This window comes from Lagenorhynchus albirostris, chromosome 12 (assembly GCF_949774975.1).
Source record: "Lagenorhynchus albirostris chromosome 12, mLagAlb1.1, whole genome shotgun sequence".
NCBI lineage: Eukaryota > Metazoa > Chordata > Mammalia > Artiodactyla > Delphinidae > Lagenorhynchus > Lagenorhynchus albirostris.
This window is the reverse complement of record NC_083106.1, coordinates 14,341,697-14,357,730: the sequence shown is the minus strand read 5'-3', so window position 1 is coordinate 14,357,730 and position 16,034 is coordinate 14,341,697. Positions and strand designations below refer to the sequence as shown.

Genomic DNA, 16,034 nt, shown 5'->3' with positions numbered 1-16,034 from the left:
TATTCAATGATTATTAAAAAAAAAATCCCTGTTTGTAGTAAACCAGCTAAAGACTCAGAAAGAAAGACTGGAGAGCAAAGAGCTGCACGTGAACCTCCTCTGGCAAAAAATAGCCCAGCTGGAGGAGGAGAAGCAGGTGCATTTGGCATCGGCCGTGGAGAGGGACAAGGGCAATGTCACCATCAGGAAGTTGCAGAAGAAGGTGGAGAGGCTGCAGAAGGAGCTGAGTGTGTGTCGAGAATCGAACACTGACCTCAAAGCCAAACTGGCTGACACCAGTGAGCTTCAGGCAAGTGCTCAGCTGCATTTCCTTGTCACTGTCTGTGTGTGTTTCCATAAAAGTTTATGCAAAAGTGTGACAGCCTTAAAAGGGACACACCAGGAAAAAAAAGCTGAAAATTTCCTCGGATTTTCTAGAGTTGTGAGAAAAATGCAAATATTCCACAGATCAGCAGAGTCGATCAATTTCGTGTCTCTTCAGTATTTGAATTGAAGCCATAGTTGCTGGGTGAAAAGTCAGTCAAAAAGGGGTGATGTGATGTACGGAAAATAAAAACATTTCTTCAAGGTATGGGTGACTATCATGGTAGGGATCATGTAGGGATTTTTCACATAGGAATTTGCTTAGAGAAAATGAGACAATGAGAAGTGTTCACTGAGAAGACAGGTGTGGGTTGTGCTGTGTGATGTGTCACACCAAATGGTGAAGAGGGCAGACAGGTTGGGGTGGTGTGATTCCTGGATTCGAGGCGTTCGGCTTCTAATGAATACAGAGAAGAATGAAATTAGAACTTGGGATTTAATAAAAATATTTAAATGTCACGTATGTGTGCCGCTGGCCATAATACGTAACTTCATGTACGCATGTCACCCCTGGCAGATACCCGTGTCGTGAAAGTGGGCAACAATGATGTCCTTGCTCTTTGCAGACACGGGCTCTGAAATGGACTTTTGGAATGTTTCTGAATCTGGACACAGACCAGTTGGGAAAAGGAATCTGGAATGAAGCCAGCACTTGAATCTGTGTAGCAGGACAATATTTTAGGGCATATTTCCCACTCTATTCTCCCTTCTGAGTCATTAGCTTTTTTCCCCCTGAAGCCCTTTTGGCATCAGGAGGAGGCCACTAGGTAAAGGCTTATTTCCCTAGAGAAGGGGAGGGCAGACTCCACCCAGAGTAGTGGACATACTTGAATGTAAAGGAAGGGGGAGGCTAGGGAAAGCATCTGATAGGGTGCCTGGGGGGGGGAGAAAATATCAGAAGTAAGTATCCTGGACACCCGTCTCATACCTTGAGACTGATCTTTGGGGGGGGTGTCTGGTGGGTCAGGGAGCACTGATGTGCCCTGATGTCAGCACGCAGTTGCTCCCTCCCTGGCTGGCAGGGGCTGCAGGAGGTGCAGGCGCAGGGGGCCTAGATCGCACCTACGCCCCGGAACCTGAAGTTCCATTTGCGCTCTTGGGGCATACGGAAGGTAGCTAAAGATGTGCTCAAGAGAGCACACTGTGGGAGCAGGTGGCGGTGGCCCACTCAAGTAAGGGACACAGTGACTCGCCATCAGAGGTTCCCAGGCAGATGCGCTAAGCCATGATCCCGGCTAAGTGTAGTGAGAGTAGCCATAGGAGGCCTGGGCCAAGACAACCCTGTGAACTAGAAGTGGTGCTGGGGTGAGAGGAGCCCACACTTCGTGTAGCAGAGAGCGGAAGCGGGAAGAGAGCGGAAGCGGGAAGAGAGCGGAAGCAGGAAGAGAGCAGAAGCATTCTGTATACAGAATGCTTCTAGGAGATACAGGATGGGGTATTATATGATGTTCAATCCTGAAGTAAAAAATGGGTTCCCTTTAGTTTTTCTTTCAATTCTTTCACCATGAAGGAGAAAATCTTAGAGGTTACTATGTCCTAGAACACTTGCTGGTCTACATTTTAAACAAAGAATAAGCCTTGTGCTCAGTGCTGAGTACCAGCAATAGTACCTACTAATACCGTTTTGTTTTATTGTTAATACAGTGTTTGTTTTATTGTTGTCTCCCATTTGTGGCACATTCTGTTGAAATCATATAAAATTCCCTTTAAAATCATTAAATTGCTTTAAGTTAAAAAGGTGGTTAAGTTAAAGAAGAAAATGGATCACATAGGTGACATGTGGACAGGTAAACATTGTGGAGGTAGAATGGGAATAACTGAAATATAGACAGATTGGAGAAGAGAATGAAAATGAGTGATAATTAAATGCAATAAGCAGGTGGATAGAAACGCTGATTGGCTGCTGCTAACACCGTGATAATTTCCGGGGTTTGGAGCACTGGGAGAAGAAACTGGGTAGCAGACAGGGGACAGGGCCAGCTCACACAGGGCCTCGTGTGTCACGCGAGGATGCTTGGACTTTTCATCTGGGTCCTGGGGAGCCGCTGGGGAATTTCAAGAAGATGAGTGAAATTGTCAGGAAAGAGACTAAAAAGAAACAGAGATATGAGGAGAGCAAAGGGACCCAGAACAAGGCTGTGAGCAACAGCATCAAGGGCAGCCGTGAGATGAAGACTGAATGACGATTTGCTACACTTGGCCTTGGGACATCTAAGGCTTGAGCGTGTATAATAGCAGATCATGGTGGTAGTGAGTGAAGGCTCTGACAAAAAGCCAAGTTTCAGTAGGCTGAGAAATGACAGAGAAGTAGAAACAAAGATGGCGGCCTAGTCTTCTGGAATACATGGATGAAAAGGGAAGGAGAGACAGGAAAGTAAATAAAGTTGGCTTGTGTGTTTAATTTGTTGTTTTATTTTGCATAAAGAGATGCACATATTTCTACAGGTAAGGTATAGAAGAGACTGGATTTGACTGACTCAGCAATCACTCAGCCCCTAAACATTTAAGTAGAGTGCAAAGTCTGCCTGCCAGTAAGGAACAGAGATCTCTATAACTTACTAATACAGTAAATGACACCAATGCTAACTAATACAGTAAATGCTAACTTCATGAATTTATAAGATTTCAACTACAAAACAGCTTTTTATTGTTTTACTTGAGACATATTAGTATTCAAGACAGACTGATGGTATCAATTCTCCATCTTTGTACATCACCTATGCTTGTCCCTGTGTTAATTTTACTATCCATAAAGCAGTTTTTCTGACGTTAGCAAAAATGGCCTTCTTGGGTTAGTTTCCTAGGGCTGCTGTAACCTAGTACCACGAATAGAGTGGCTTAATACAACAGAAATTGATTCTCTCACAATTCTGGAGTCCAGAAGTCTGAAATCAAGGTGTTGCTAGGGTTGGTTCTTTTTGGAGCATCTGAGGGTAACCATTCCATGCCTTTCTCCTGGCTTCCGGTTGCTGCCTACAACCCTTGGCATACCGCTGCAGAATTCTGATCTCTGTCTCCATTGTCACCTTTCCTTCTGTATGTCTCTCCTTTTCTGTATCTTATATGAATACTCATTATTGGATCTGGGGCCCACCCTAATCCAGGATGATCTCACCTTGAGCTTCTTATCTTTTTTTAAAAAATTTACTTAATTAATTTATTTTTGGCTGCATTGGGTCTTCGTTGCTGTGCGCGGGCTTTCTCTAGTTGCAGCGAGTGGGGGCTATTCTTGGTTGCGGTGCGCGGGCTTCTCATTGCGGTGGCTTCTCTCGTCATGGAGCACAGGCTCTAGGCACACGGGCTTCAGTAGTTGTGGCTTGCGGGCTCAGTAGCTATGGCTTGCGGGCTCTAGAGCGCAGGCTCAGTAGTTGTGGCGCACGGGCTTAGTTTCTCCGCGGCACGTGGGATCTTCCTGGACCACGGCTCGAACCCATGTCGCCTGCATTGGCAGGAAGATTCTTAACCACTGCACCACAAGGGAAGCCCCAAGCTTCTTATCTTAATTACACCTGCAAATTGCAAATAAGACTACATTCCGAGGTTCTGGGTGGACATGTCTTTTGTGGGGTTGGGGGGGGCACTCTTACTAAATTAGTCATTAATTTCACCATTTAGAGAGGGTTGATACAAAGTAATAATTTGGACACATTTCTATGTGTTTCGTTTAAAAAACTGAGATATAATTCACATGCTATAAAATTCACTTTTTTTTTTTTGGCTGTGCCGCGTGGCTTGCAGGATCTCAGTTCCACAACCAGGGATTGAACCCAGGCCATGGCAGTGAAAGCCCGGAATCCTAACCACGAGGCCACCAGGGAACTCCCAAAATTCACTCTTTTAAAGTACAAAATTGAGTAGTTTTTAATATATTGAGAAGGTTGTGCAGCTATCACCATTCCCTAATTCTGGAACATGTCCATCATCCCCTCACCTCCCAAAACTAAAACAAAAACCTTCATATTCATCCTTTCCCCAAACTCCATAAACCAGTAATCTACTTTCTGTTTCTAGGGATCTGCCCAAAGCAACGCTAGTTGCTTTGTAGCCGGCATGGGTTATGAATAGTTTCAGCTGAGTAGAGTGAAACACACAATAACAGTGGCTTGGTCAGGAAAGATGTTTACGTCTTTCTCACTGCAAGGAAGCATGGACGTAGTCATTCCACGTTTAGTAGGATAGCTTCATGTTCATCACTGATCCTGGCTTGTTCTCTCTTTCTGCTTCACCATCCAGCAATAACTTTCCTCCTCAATGCCACCTCTTAGTGCAAGCTAGCTGCTGGCCTCATTCCAGGCACCAGGCCGAAGGAAAGGTGGAAGGACATCCTGTATGCCACTTTCCAGGAACAATACAACACTTCTTAGTCTTCGTTGGCTGTAACTTAGTCCCTGGGGCTCACTTAGATGAAGTCAGCCTAAGAAATGGGTCTTTATTCTGGGAAGTAATAAAAAAAGGAAGAATAGATATTTGGTGGTGAGCTTTCAGCCTGTACCATGTCGCTCAATCTTAGTAGGGAGCTGTGGCCGAAGACTGGTAGTCAGACAACCAAAAACTAGTGGAAAGCCATTATTATCTTCCTTGTAGTCTCTCAAGGAAACACCCAAAGAAGGTAACATTCTTCAGCCACCAGCAAAGCTCTCTTCTGCTTTCTCACTTTCTTGATAATCTCCCACATAAGGTAGCTGCTTCCCATGCTCCTCCCACACTCCAGAACTTTCTCCAATCTAACCAGTGCGGCCTTTCTTTATATTATTTTCCCCAAACCTACCATCATGAGCTCAGCTCTGATTATGTAGATCCATGGACCTTGAGTTGCCCTGAACTCGCCCCACTTTGAACGTGTATGTCAAGCAGAACCTGTGAGGAAGAACCTCCCTGGTGCTGCGGAGGGGTTTGGGGTGTGCTCAGCCCGCAGAGTGGAGCATCTTCCTTTGATTTGTGCTGTGGTTTCCTCCTAGTGAAATCTCTGTGGTTCTTTGAGGAGGGGCACAGCATCATTGGGTGACCCTCCCCCGCTGCTGTCCCACCCCCTTTAGAGAGCCCTCTTGCAGCGCCTGGCTCCCGCAGGGTCCTATTTTCAGTGCGATCTCCTAAAAACCCTCCAGGTGGAGAATTCACATCCTCTGGCAGATTCAACAGGTCCGATGTTACGTCGAATCACCTTCTCTTTCAGGGTCTTTGGCCCTTATAACACGAGAGAGTTGTTCACCAGATTTGAAACGCTTTCCCTCAAGGAGGCAGATGCCAGATATGTTATTCACTGGAAGGGAAGCAGACTCGGAAGCTGGTCCATCCTCGCTGGGGTCTGAGTGGCACATCAGTCTTGTTTATGACCGTCTCTGTCCCACTGGGAAAAAATTGTGGGCACAGTCTCTCACTGAACTCTGGGCTGGATCTGATAAGCTCCCGTAGTTGGATTAAGAAGCCCATTTGCCTTGGCCCCCTTTCCCCACCCCCAACCCCCCATCCTCCCAGCAGTCTCATTTGCTGGATCTGACGTAGGAGGCTGAGGCTTACTTCCTACCGCTGACTCCCAGTTCGGTCTTGGTGGCTTGGCTTGGAGTCCATTACTTTCTCCCTGACAACAAGAATTCAGGCAGCCCTCAGGATTGTGATAAAGTCTCACATTTTTGAGAAATTCTTGGCTGTAAATTTTTCTCATTAGGACTTGATTTATGTGCTGCTAACTCTCCAAGCTGTGCTCCATCTCCTTTGGTAGATGGCCCACTGTAAATGTTTTTGCAATCTGAGTAGAAAGGCTGAATGGATCTCCTCTTCTGTTAATGTAAGGTTTATAATGCAACATAGCGATCCCAGAAACTTCTTGCTTTGCCCCATGTTTTCTCTGCAGCACTGAGATAGCTGGCATGTGAAGGGAATCTTTATGTTTTAAAGGGAGATAACCTTGTTTTAAAATTGATATTGATTTCACTCATCTAATGTCCCCTATCTGTAAAATATTTGAAAATCTACACAATGTATTATTTAGAGCACTTGTTCATATAATTTATAAATAAATGTACATATATATTCAGAATTTTTTACTGATAGGATGCATTATACATGTACCGATCACTCATGGGAAAGCTCCCTTCTCAATTTTTTATTTTGAAAAATTTCAAACCTATAGAAGAGTTGCAAGAATAGCATAACAGACATTCTTTTACTTTTCATGTAGATTGTTAACATTTTACTTACTGTTATATTTTGCCTAATGAGAGAGACAGAGAGATACAGAGAGACAGAGAGAGGAACCATTTGAGAGTAAGTTGCAGACATCATGACACTTCATCCCTGAATACTTACCCGCTATATCTTAAGAACAAGAGAATTCTTCTGTGTGACCACAGTGCAGTCGTTACACTCAGGAATCTACATTGAGATAATATTCGAATATACTCGTACTAATATACAGTCCACGTTCAAATACGGGTTTTGATAACTTGGAATCCATGAATGATCTCCAAGGTCGGCCCCTGCAGACCTGCACTTTGTGGGTGCCATTTCCTCGTCTCAAGTGCTTGCCCTACTGGTGCTGGTTCATTGACGAAAAAGCTGACTCCGAATCCCTTCCGCCAGCTGTTGCTGGCATTTTATTTCCTGCATATTTCCCAAGCTACAGCAGTAGTTCTTACACCTTCTGGATTGCGAGCAGCTGTCAGTTTCCCAAGAGATTTCCTCTCTCCTGCATGGAGCCAGTTCAAAAGTTTTGAACTTGTCCAAGAGTGTCTGCCATTGACTTCCTCTCTGCCTGGAAAGGAATTTAATTTCTTAAGAATCTGTGTGTGTGATAGTAGGTACAAACAAGTTTCCAGTTTAGGTATTTGACTCAAGCTTTCTCAGTTTAGTGACATTACCCAGACAGTATAAATCTGATTTTCCATCTTGACATCCCTGTCCCAAGCAGGCACCTTTCCTCCGTATCGTGTCATACTTCCAATCTTAGAATAGCTTCTACCGTTCCTCTGACTTTCCAGAAGTGTTGGAGGACCCTTCAGAGTTTAGGTCAGGTCAGCTTGTGCTCCTTACGTCATAATTCTGGAGCTCAGTCTCCATGAAGATGAGCTCTGACCCCGAGACTCTGTCAAGATTTTAATCTCTGACAGTAGCCTCCAAATGTAGTCTGGGTAGATTGCAACAATCTCAGAATCCTTCATCAATAAATAATCAGCAGTCCAGAAACTAAATGCTCATGTTGCTTTATTATTGTTACTCAAAACAAAAAGGAAAAAAGAAAAAGGAGGATTTCATTCATCAAGAGTAGCAATATTTTAAAGCGTCTTTCCCATTGTTTTCTCTCCCTCTTGTTTCCTTGCTGCATGACACCTATATCTCCTCACAAGCCCCTCTTCCATCATCCCAAGTTTCATCCAGAAACACTTCCTGCAGCCTAGTTGACAGAGGCTCTTTCTTCCCACTCCTCTCTCAGCTTTTTATCGGGTAGATCAATTTAGTCTCTCAGGCTTTCTTCTTCCCCAACACTCTCCCCGTGACTCAGACTTGCCCTGGGAAAAACAGGCTGGGAGTAGATGCAGTAAGAAAGCGTCTTTCTTTCTTAGGAAAGAAGGGATAAAATGAAAGGGGAAGGGAGAAATCAGCAAACGCTCATTATTTGGTATCTTTTTATTACTTTCAGATGTAACCTTTAAATGATTTTCAACAAAATCAAAACACAAATTTATGCTTTTTCTTTGAGAATATGCCTGTAGGCCTTGTCTGAACTGTTAGGAGGCTCAGAACTAAATTCAGAGCTCTGCTGGTATTGGCGCTTTGTCCATCCCACGTGTACTTCTTTATTTCAAAGTAATTTCTTTTGATGCATTTAAAGGCTTCTTTGTAAATGTACTTTCCAATAACAACTTTATCAAGATAAATTCACATATAATAAAACTTACCCTTTTAAAAGTGTACAATTCAGTATTTTTAGTATATTCACAGAGTTTTATAAACATCACTGCTATCTCATTTCAGAACATTTTCATTACCTGAAAAAGAAATGGGGAACAGTTACTCCCCATTTTCTACTCCCACCAACCCCTGGCCTTTTCTGGATCTCTCATATAAATGGAATCATATAATAAGTGGTCTTTTGTGACTGAGTTACTTCCCCTAACACAATGTTTTCAAGGTTCATCCACGTTGTAACATGTATCAGTACTACGTTCCTTTTTATTGCTGAGTCATACTCCGCTGCATGGATATAGTATCTACTCGTCCACTGATGGATATGTAGGCTGTCTTCAGTTTTTGGTGATTATGAATAGTGCTGCTACGAACATTCTTGTGAAGGTTTTGTGTGGACGTAAGTTTTTAGTTCTCTTGCATATATGCACCTTGGAGTGGAATTGCTGGGTCATAAGTCAACTCTATGTTTACAATTTGAAAACTGGCCAACTGTTATTCACAGCAGTCACACCATTTTGCATTTTACCAGCAGTATAGGAGCGTTCCAGTTTCCCCACTTCTTCACCAACACTTGTTACTACCTATCTTTGTAAGTGGATAAGTGGTAGCTCATTCATATTTATTTTGAATGGTCAGTTAAAAAACTTTGTGCCTAATTATGCAAAACGACCTCCAATTCTTTTTTTAAAAAAATTGTGGTACGATATACAGAACATAAAATTTTACCATTTTTAACCATTTTCACATGTACAATTCAGTGACATTAAGCACATTCACACTGTTGTGCAACCATCACCACTGTCCATTGCCAGAACTTGGTCATCATCTTAAACTGAAACTCTGTGCCCGTTAAACAAGAGCTCCCCATTCCCTCAGCTCCCAGTAACTTCTGTTCCACATTCTGGCTCTATGAATTAGCCTACGCCAGTAACTCACAGGAGTGGAATTAGACAGTGTTTGTCTTTCTGTGTCTGGCTTATTTCACGTATAGTGATGTCTTCACAGCTCATCCATGCTATAGTATGTATCAGACCTTCATTCCTCTGACTCAGATTCTTTTTGTCGGCAGATCTGGTATAATTTTAAATACTAAACTAATAAAGCAAATGTACCTCGTACTTGAGGACGCTCTGTTTTGGCTTTAAGATCCTGGGATAGCTTCTGAGAGAGAGGTACCACCCTTGCCTCCTGCCTGCAGTGAATGTTGTGGCCACCTCTCAGTTCCCATATACTCATTGGTAAAGTCAGAAGACATTTTTTCAGAAAAACTGCTAATTTCCCTCACAGCACTGATGACTTGCCACGGAGATTTTAAGTGGGGCTTCCTTGTGGTAAATCACCAAATGAGGAGACATTTTGCTCTTTCTAATGTTGGTATACCAGGGATGACCCCTTGGCAGGGGTAAAAAGTGCAAGTTGCTTTCCCTATGGAGCTCGGTAGAGTCTATGTGTGAGTACCACAGACTTTGTTTTAATATTTAACCCCTGAATCATGCTATCTACCATTTCATCTCATCAATCTTCCACATAATGATACTCTAATATTTGCTCATAAACTATAACTGCTTTAAGACATGTTCGTCCAGTCTATATGCTTAGCAGAGTCTGTATAACTGGGTTGGATTCAGTTCTTCATTCATGAAAGGAGTTGTTAAATGAATTTCATTGACTTAAAAAAATTTATTATTTATTTTATTATTTTTGGCTGTGTTGGGTCTTCATTGCTGCGCGCGGGCTTTCTCTAGTTGCGGCAAGCGGGAGCCACTCTTTGCTGCAGCGCGCGGGCGGGCCTCTCACTGTGGTGGCCTCTCTTGTTGCGGGGTGTGGGCTCTAGGTGCACGGCTTCAGTAGCTGTGGCTCAGGGGCTCTAGAGTGCAGGCTCAGTTGTTGTGGCACACAAGCCCTGTTGCTCCCCGACATGTGGGATCTTCCCGGAGCAGGGATCTAACCCCGTGTCCCCTGTGTTGGCAGGCGGACTCCCAACCACTGTGCCACCAGGAAGTCCCCACTGACTTCTGATTTGTCTTGTTCATACAATTTTCCTAAATAAATGCAGAAGAAATTATCAGCGTTCTCTTTGACTGCTTAGATTAAAACTTTGGAACAGACCAAAGCTATTGAAGACCTAAATAAATCCAGAGACAAACTGGAAAAGATGAAGGAGAATGCTGAGAAAAAGCTACTGTCTGTCAACTCAGAATTGGAGACTACAGAGCATGGGGCTAAGGAGAGTAAAGAGAGGGCCAGAAACATGCTAGAAGTGGTAACCAGTGAAATGAAGACATTAAAAAAATCTCTGGAAGAAGCAGAAGAGAGAGAAAAGCAGGTGGGTAGAAATCTGGCAGTGAAACCTGACTTAGGAAAGATGGGGCAATTCAAAAGCTTGATAATTATTCATACATTTCTTCATAACCAATTTATCAAGCTTTCTATATCATTCTAACGTATCTATCTGTCTTCTACCATCTTTTTGGCATTAAAAGAACCATTATGATTTACTCCACTAAGAAAAACAATTCACATTTTTGTGGCGCGAACTGTAGCAAAGAAAAAGACATTCTTATTGAAGCCATGGAAAGCCTGTGAAAAGCCAGGTTCTGGTTGTGAAGAGGTTTTTATTATATTTGCTGATTGCCTCTGAAGTTTGTGTTATCCCAGATCATCTAACGTTATCCAGGGCTGCAGCCTCAGGAGGGAAATTTTATCTCCAGCAGAGATCAATTGCAGGAAACAATCCCAATTCTCAAACAGTGGCACCCAGACCTGATGGCCGACCAAGCCCAGATGTAAACCATAAAACAGAGCTCATGCGCCCGCTGGTTGCAAGGAGGAGTTTTATCTGGTGAGTCCATCAGGAGGTCAGGCATAAAAAAACATGTCCTGGGCAGCCTGACCCCTGCTTTTGGCTTTTATCTCAGTCTCTTTCTGCAGCTCAGAAGGGCACAGAGTGGGCTCTGATCCGAGGATATTTTTTCTCTTTGGCTGCCTCTGCTTTGGCTCATGTGTCAGGCCGAGTTGAGGAAGGCCAAACTCTAAGAGTGAGTGGTCTCAGAGGAAACCTTTCATCAATTAAGAGCATTGGCCATATTCAAAAGGGTGGAAAAGTTTGGGGAAAACTTTTTCATCAGGGAGACTAGGCTGGAAAGAGTGTTCTGTTTCCCGAGTTGGATTCAGCATAGGAAGGATGCTGGTAAGTGAATGAGCACGTGATGAGGATGTGTGGAAGGCACTTCCTGGAGGAAACATCTGCCTTCGGATTGGATCACACCTTTTCTAAAATGGAAGGTACCTCTGGAGAGGGGTTGTCTGGCCATCTCTAGTTGATCTGCTTCTGCTTTTGCCTAGAATCACAGCAACCAGTCAATGAGAATTTGAAGGGGTATAAGGCACATTTTGTCCATTTTCTCTAACTCCACAGTGCTCATTTTTCCTTTTGTGATGGACAAATAATTGTCCCAGAGAGTCCAGTGTTGTGGATTGTGAGGTGGCAATCTGTGTGATGTGATTTGATCAACGCTTAGAAGTCCTCCATTTTCATCAGCTCATACTTTTTTTTTTTTTTGCCATTTGTTCTTCCTTTTGTTTAAGAGGTTCATTGCCCAGTTAACATCCCAGTGCATAAATGCTTATAACACAAGAGACACAACCACACCAACAATTGTAGAGCATTTCCTAGTAGGCAGAACACATACACAGTCATCGTTTCATTTGATCCAAATTGCAGAACAGCCCTGGGAAAAAGATATGCTTAGTCATTCACCCTGGAAGTGGGAAATGAAATCTTATCAAGGCCAGAATCTCATTCATAGTTGCTGAACTGGGCTTCTTGATTTGGTAGCCGGTACCATATTAATTGGCTCATCAGAAAAGTGGTTATGAAATTGCTGAAGGTTAGTGTCTTTAGAGGTAATTTAGCAGGCTAGTCTTCTTCTTTTCCTTCTTCTTCTTCTCCTTCTTCCTCTCCTTCTTCTTCCTCTTCTTCTTCTTCTTCTTCTTCTTCTCCTTCTTCTTCTTCTCCTTCTTCTTCTTCCTCTTCTTCTCCTTCTCCTCCTCCCCCTCCCCTCCCCCACCCTCCTCCTCCTCCTTCTTCTTCTTCTTCTTCCCCTTCTTCTTCTTCCTCTTCTTCTTCTTCTTCTTCTTCTTCTCCTTCTTCTCCTTCTCCTTCTCCTTCTCCTTCTCCTTCTCCTTCTCCTTCTCCTTCTCCTTCTTCTTCTTCTTCTTCTTCTTCTTCTTCTTCTTCTTCTTCTTCTTCTCTTCCTCCTCCTCCTCCTTCTTCTTCTCCTTCTTCTTCATCTTCCTCTTCCTCTTCCTCTTCTCCTTCTCCTTCTTCTTCCATAAATGAGAGAATTAATCAGAGAGCAATGAGAGTAAGTAATTTGCCTAACTCATGCAAACCTGGGTTTTCCACAGATGTTTGGGTTGCATTTGGTCTAGCTGTGTTGAAACATTTTGTTCTCTCAATCATTGTGGTTCTGTTTGACATTGCAGCTGGTGGACTTCAGGGAGGTGGTTTCTCAAATGCTGGCCTTGAACATGACCAGTCTCGCTCTTCCTGACTATGAAATCATCAAATGTCTTGAAAGACTGATCCATTCACACCAGCATCACTTTGTCACCTGTGCCTGCCTCAAAGATGTGACCACAAGGCAAGATGGACACCCACAAGGCCACTTACAACTTCTTCATTGAACACCATATCTCTTGAGGGAGGTGGAGATGAGTGATAGGACAGAGTTCTCAATTTCACAAATTCCCCAAACCTTTGAAGTTTGATCAGTGTGTGAACATCGTATACTTTGATGATAGAGCAAGAATCGATCATGGGCAAAAAAGGATCTCAAAGGTGCCAGCCTTAGGTAAATGTTTGGCGCTAAAATCACCTATTATTGTATTTGCTAGCACTTTGGGACCCAGATGAATTTCACTAGATTGTGTATCTAGAATGGGAAATGACGGTAGGGGATTAACAATTATGGGGTTTCCATTATGAGTCAGGAGTTCTACTACCCAATTTAATTCTCATAATAACCATGTGGAGAAACTTTAATGTTTTTACTTTACAACCTCTCTGGGGCTTGAGAGGTGATCTTGGTTACCTACCTATGATTGCAGTTAGTTAGTGACAGAACCAGAATGAACACCAGGTTGGCTCAGTATCAAAGACTGCACCTTCTCTGTTATTTCACAGTCCTACTGTTTCTCCTGAAATTCCTGCGATTCTGGTGGAAATTGCCTTCATCACAAAGGAAGGAAAACATCTGTACAATCAAGGATTGAAGTCCAAAAGTGACTGAGATTTATGAGTGTAACCCACATGATTTCTTTAAAAAGCCATACACGGGCTTCCCTGGTGGCGCAGTGGTTGAGAGTATACCTGCCGATGCAGGGGACGCGGGTTCGTGCCCTGGTCCGGGAAGATCCCACATGCCGCGGAGCGGCTGGGCCCGTGAGCCATGGCCGCTGAGCCTGCGCGTCCGGAGCCTGTGCTCCGCAACGGGAGAGGCCACAGCAGTGAGAGGCCCACATACCGCAAAACAAACAAACAAGCAAACATACACTGTCATAATATTATTTTTCCATTTTGACTTATCATTAATTGTATTTCCAGATTCATATAAGAGATTAAAAATGGTCCATACTAAAAATGGTTAGTCCTGTACTTTTTCCTTATTACACAAAATTACATTCCATTTATCTAAATATGCATTTATATAATATTTCCAAAATATAACTCAAGCATAGATACAATCATCTTTAATACATATAGAAATATTTAAAGTGTTTGAATATAGTCCTTAGGAATTTCTGGTGGAAAGACTATATGGGATAAGAAAAATAAATTCTGTCTATGTATATATGTCGATATGCGCATTAACTATTTGTCGTTTGGACAAATTGAGAATCCCTTAATAAAGCCATTTCCCTTCTTGTTGAAATGCCAGTTGGTTGTCGGCTTTCCCTCTGTGGCCTTCATGCCAGAGGTGGCAGGCCAGCTTCACACTTTTGTGTTAGATTTTGTTCTTCTGTAATATCCATGTATATTTCATGTTGTCCAATAAAATGCATTAGTGTGATGTGATCTTCTAAATAGAGTTTTAAAATATTTAACATTAACCCTTCTACCAAATCACTTGAGTAATAATTGCAGCTGAGGTTGTTATTCTCATCATTGTGTGAGACATTTGAATGTATGCTTAGAATATCTCAATTAGAAAAAATTTAACTTGATCCATCTACATTTCCAGTTTTACTTTATCTTATAGATGAACAGCGAGTGATTCAAGGTCAAGGGCTTGTGGGCTGAAAGTTTTAAAGAATGTCTATATTATTGATATTGTAACAATTAGGACTTAGAAAATGAAGTCTAATTTTCACTGGGGAAGCATTTCACAGTTACCTTGGACTGGGAAGGCTCTGCCCACTTTACACAGTAGCGATCTTACCCACTTTATTGCACACCCCACTTAGCTTCTTCCCAGCAAGTGGGATCTGTATGCTTCTTGTTCCCCTCTGCAGCTTCCATGCTGCAATTCCTTCACCTTTGTATAAGAACCATCATTCGGGCTTCCCTGGTGGCGCAGTGGTTGGGAGTCCGCCTGCCGATGCAGGGGACACGGGTTCGTGCCCCTCTCCGGGAAGATCCCGCATGCCGCGGAGCGGCTGGGCCTGTGAGCCGTGGTCGCTGAGCCTGCGCATACGGAGCCTGTGCTCCGCAACGGGAGAGGCCACAGCAGTGAGAGGCCCGCGTACCACAAAAACAAAAACAAAAACAAAAACAAAAACAAACAAACAAAAAAAGAACCATCATTCTTTTGAGGCTCTCGCTAACTAATATATAACTTTCTTCCGGTCCTTACTGCAGTTAATTCACTCACATCCTGTCTATTCTTCCTATGTAAGACTGTTGAAATGGTCCAGAGGTGTCTTCTCCACTCTCATCAAGTACTGCCTTCATCTTAGCTGACTTTCATGCCTATAAGGCAAACCCATGCAACATTTTATCTTTAGTTTCTTGTTCTTTCAGCTCTCATACCTTTGCCTCCTTTGGTTTCAGCCACCCAACTCCTAGACTGGAGTTTCTAGTAATCCAATGTAGGCTACCTGAAGCAAAGAGATTTTGGGATGCTCAGTTGAAAGATTCAGGGGTAGACTAACTTCAGCGTGGCTAGATCCAGGGATTCAACATTGTCTTCTGGATCCTTTTTGCTTTTATTCATCTTTGTCTCTGCTTGATTTGCTTGTCTTTGTATATTGGACTCACTTGCTCCTTCTGGAGATGATTTCTCTATGTTGCCAAGAAAGATGGTCATAAGCAATTACAAAGTCTTTACAAGTGAGGAACTGAGCTGAGAAAGAGAGATTCTCTGCCTCTAACATTCATGGAAGAAATCTCGGAATAGTTTAATCATCTCTTCTTGGTCACATACCCCTGAGCCAATCACTCTAGCCAGAAGGTTGAACTCACTGGCTTGCATCCTATGCCAACCCCTGCAGTGAGGGTGGGATGGGGTGAGCCTGCAGAATAAGCTGTTCAACCAGAACCACATGTAGTAACAGAGGGGAAGTTCCCCAAAGGAAGGGAAGCTGGACGGACAGACAACACACATCTATTACACACGGCCAAATTCAGGATCTTTGAATCACCTAGAACTTCTCCACCTCTGAAATCTTAAATTCTCCATAGCCTCTTATTATCGCAGAACTCTATCTCTTACTCCCAAATAACTGTTCTTTGAGATCCCTTGGTCCTCCTATTTTCTCCCTAC

At 43.1% G+C, this 16,034-nt stretch overlaps 1 protein-coding gene across 1 annotated transcript in view; it reads left to right on the top strand.

Moving 5' to 3' along the window:
* The window catches only part of CCDC170 (coiled-coil domain containing 170), a 97,291-nt gene extending 82,935 nt beyond the window's left edge, over nt 1-14,356 (top strand). The window contains 3 exon segments of the mRNA XM_060168068.1: nt 47-289; nt 10,358-10,594; nt 12,757-14,356. Of these exon segments, the coding sequence (XP_060024051.1) occupies nt 47-289; nt 10,358-10,594; nt 12,757-12,957 (681 nt within the window). The 3' untranslated portion in view covers nt 12,958-14,356.
* The last annotated feature ends 1,678 nt before the right edge of the window (nt 14,357-16,034 follow it).